The sequence below is a fragment of the Amphimedon queenslandica genome, unplaced genomic scaffold (genome assembly GCF_000090795.2).
Source record: "Amphimedon queenslandica unplaced genomic scaffold, v1.1 AMPQUscaffold_13408, whole genome shotgun sequence".
Taxonomy (NCBI): Eukaryota; Metazoa; Porifera; class Demospongiae; order Haplosclerida; family Niphatidae; genus Amphimedon; species Amphimedon queenslandica.
This window is the reverse complement of record NW_003546356.1, coordinates 60,000-63,942: the sequence shown is the minus strand read 5'-3', so window position 1 is coordinate 63,942 and position 3,943 is coordinate 60,000. Positions and strand designations below refer to the sequence as shown.

The 3,943-nt window shown below is 35.4% G+C and overlaps 1 protein-coding gene and 1 long non-coding RNA gene across 2 annotated transcripts; one reads left to right on the top strand and one right to left on the bottom strand.

Annotated features, from left to right (window-relative positions):
• The first annotated feature begins 140 nt into the window (after positions 1 to 140).
• On the top strand, positions 141 to 2,317 carry LOC105312782 (uncharacterized). The gene is made up of 2 exons (XM_011405686.1): positions 141 to 1,586; positions 1,649 to 2,317. Exons 1-2 carry the CDS (start codon positions 141 to 143, stop codon positions 2,315 to 2,317), a joined length of 2,115 nt encoding a protein of 704 aa, XP_011403988.1.
• Positions 2,318 to 3,744: 1,427 nt separating this feature from the next.
• Positions 3,745 to 3,937, bottom strand: LOC109581978 (uncharacterized). The gene is made up of 2 exons (XR_002184839.1): positions 3,860 to 3,937; positions 3,745 to 3,792 (listed from the first exon to the last, which is right to left on the bottom strand). It is a non-coding gene; the product is annotated as an uncharacterized LOC109581978 (long non-coding RNA).
• Between the last annotated feature and the right edge of the window lie 6 nt (positions 3,938 to 3,943).

Sequence of the window (3,943 nt, the reverse complement as noted above, 5' to 3'; positions counted from 1 at the left end):
TATATATACATGTGCACATGCAGTGCATGAGCAAACATGCATGCATCATTGAATTTGATACCATTTGCACCTGTGAGCTGTATATAGTCACAAGACAGATAATAGTCAGCATTAGTTACAAGACCAAGAAGACAAGTTAAATGGCTACTGGTAGCTCTAGAGCTATTGCTGGAAGGCCTAAATGTGGTGTTTGGAAGTACTTCAGTTTCTGTGAAGATACCAACAAGTGTACATGCTTAATTGATGTCTCTGTAGAAGGTGAAGAAGAGAAGATTTGCCAAAAGACATTTAAGGGAAAATACCCCACCAATATGAAGAAGCATTTAAAATCCTGTCATCCCAAGTACTATAAAGTGCTTGAATCAGAGGAAACAGCCAAAAAGATTGCTACATCTCATTCAATCCCAGAGAATCAATCAATGCTCAAGCAATCGAAGTTACTTGACTGTCTCGAAAACAAGAAGTATGACCCTAAATCAAAGAAGTATGAAGCACTGACACAGAGATTGGCTCTGTTCGTTGGGGCTACTAGTGTACCATTGAGTTTAGTTGATAACGAAGAATTTAGGGAGCTACTTACTGAGCTTGATCCAAGGTATCAAGTACCACATCGACAGAAACTAGGCAAGGAGATCGAAAAAATATATCTGGAGCTAAGAAATAAGCTGTCTGTTAGCATGCGAGATGCGAGAAAACTCAGTTTGTGTGCAGACGTGTGGAGTAAGCAAGGCATGACAGCTTCATTCTTAGGAATAACGTGCCACTACTTTAATCATACTGACATGAAGTGTCACAGTATCACTCTTGCTGTAAAAAGGTTCCCTTCACCACACACAGCCACTAGAGTCTTGGAAGTATTTGAATCTGTGATAGAAGATTGGAAGTTATCGGTTTCTAAAATATTCCGTGTTCTCACAGACAACGGTAGCAATATGTTGGCTGCCTTTAGAAATGAAGATGAGGATGGCAATGTGGACATTGAAGATATTTCTGGCATGATTGACATCGTTGAAGAAGACGATATACCTGATGGTGACGACAACCCTGATGACGAAGCAGTTATTATGGAAACCGACCAACAAGATACCAGTGCAAATAGCAGAAGGGCAATAGAAGAGTTTGAAGGATTAGAAGCTGAGCATCAGTCTGCCTTTCCTAAATACAGACGTGTCAGCTGCTTTATACATACACTACAACTTGTAGTGAAAGTATTTGAAGTTAATCCATCATACAGTGCTGCTTTAAAAAAAGCCCGTGGTATTGTTAGTAAGGTAAACAAGTCCACCAAAGCAACTGAAAAACTCACTTCAAAGGCAAATAAGAAACTTATTAGTGATTGTAAGACCAGATGGGATAGCACTTATCTTATGTTGGAGCGGCTGTTACATGTAAAAGTGCACCTGGTAGCTGTTTTAGATGAGCTTGTATGGGACAGTCTTACTGCAACTCAGTGGAAGAATTTGGAAGTCATTCAAGAGTTACTCCAGCCTTTTGCTCATCATACCAACATAGCTAGCACTGAGCATAGCACATCTATTGGAATGGTGTGCCCATTGATTAAAGAGCTTACTATTCATCTGGAAGAGGTTAGTATGGCTAGAAATATGTGTGTTATTTCATTGATGTTTTTTTGTGTGACACTGTACAGATGGCAGCACAATATGCTGGAGTCTCTATGGTAGCAAATAAGATGCTCTCAGATCTAAAGAGGAGGTTCCAGTTCATAACAAATCCAGAATCACCAGATTTTGATCCTCTGTATGTTACTGCTACTTTCCTTACTGTACCATACAGAAAGATATTAGAATCCCCTCAACGATTGCAAGCTGAAATGTTTCTTACATCTGAAATGAAGAAAGTCTCTGATATTCTGGATTGTGATGATGTTCATTCTGAAGAGAATAATGACCTAATCGATCTTAATACAACAGTTATTGAGCCTCCAAGGAAACGCTTTAAGCATCTTTCAAGAGTTAGTACATTATTGGAGGAAAAGGAAAGCAGTGATGATACAAGAGCAAGTGCCAGAAAATCAGCAGAGGAGCTGGAAATTGAGAATTACTCTAATTACAAGCCTAACAAAGATGATCTCCAGTCAGACCCTTTTTCCTTTTGGATGAACCAAAAAAATGTGTATCCAAACCTGGCATTAGTTGCTTGTGACATTCTAGCTACACCGGCTTCGACAGCACCAGTAGAAAGAATGTTCTCAGTTGCTGGACAAGCATCAAAAGGCATAAGGAATCGACTGGGTGATCATAACTTAGAACGAGAAGTTTTTTTGCGTAAAAACAAGAAGTACTTAATAAATAATTAAAATTTGCACTATTTGGTTGCTTTTTGGCTTTAAAAAAATTTGTAAATCTTAAATGTATGATTACTTAATTTCCTCTTTAGAGCTACATGTACATGTGTATAACAACTAAAATCAATTTGCATTTGGAACTAAAACTAAAAATATTTTAAACTTTTGAACAAGAACTAAAATACAACCATTTTTTTAAATATTGGAACTAGAACTAAAATGGAACTAAAATAATTTTTAATTTTAGAACTAGAACTAAAACTAGAACTAAAAATATTTTAAATCTGGACCTAGAACTAAAACTAGAACTGAAAATATTTTAAATCTGGACCTAGAACTAAAACTAGAACTGAAAATATTTTAAATCTGGACCTAGAACTAAAACTAGAACTGAAAATATTTTAAATTTGGACCTAGAACTAAAACTAGAACTGAAAATATTTTAAATTTGGACCTAGAACTAAAACTAGAACTGAAAATATTTTAAATTTGGACCTAGAACTAAAACTAGAACTGAAAATATTTTCAATTTAGAACTAGAACTTAAACTAAAACTAAAATGATTTTTACTTTTGGAACTGGAACTAAAACTAGAACTAAAATTATAATTTGTACTAAAACAACACTACAAGGTAAGCATAGAAATTTTTTCAAAGAATGCTAAAATCAGAGAGAAATAGACTATGACAAGTCAAGAGATTTAGCATGACTTAGACTGGTCCCTATGGCTATTCTATGCTATGTAGTGATTATCTCAATTATAAAAGCTTTTAAGTAAACTTTCTTTTGCCTTTTAACTCTGAATCATTACAGTCAAACCTTGTTAGATATTAGTATTATTCCCCTGCATTCAGTAGATATTGTTGATATTTCCTGAGCATTTAGCCAAGTCTCATAAGATTTGAATTTAATGATTCAGAGTCAAAAGGCAAAATAAAGTTTACTTGAAAGCTTTTATAATTGAGATAATCACTACATAGCATAGAGTAGCCATAGGGACCAGAGTCTAAGTCATGCTAAATCTCATGACTTGTCATAGTCTATTTCTCTCTGATTTTAGCATTCTTTGAAAAAAATTTCTATGCTTACCTTGTCCTTATAAGTATCAGAGCACCCACAACTTAACTGTGAATGAATAATCCCTCTTTTTGTCAAGTTATTTTCTCTTTATTTCTGCATGTAAAGCATTGCAGTTGCTCATGTTGGCTCCCCTTGTGATGTCATCAATGACCGCGCCCCCTAACAGGAAGCAATGGCTGCCAGCAACTTTAGCAAGCTCTAACTTTCCCAAAGCAAGTCCAATGCAAGAATGCAACTAGGAATAGTCTATTTGGGTAGTGTACATTAAAAATAAGCAATAATCTCAAATTTCAATTTCGCATGCAAGCCTCCCTTTAACTTTTCATGAATATTTTGAATGTTAATTTTGTAATCATTTCTTGCAATGGCAACCAAGCGTCAAGCAACTCTCCTTTCTTTCTTGCCTCCTAAACCAAAAAGAAAGAAATACCAATGATGATGACCTTATTGAAAGAAGTAAGGTTAATAGCTAACATGTATAGATCTATAAATAAGCAAGTACTGCTTGTCATAAATCATCAGTTGTGTTAATGGCAGCTGCACACAAAATTTACTACC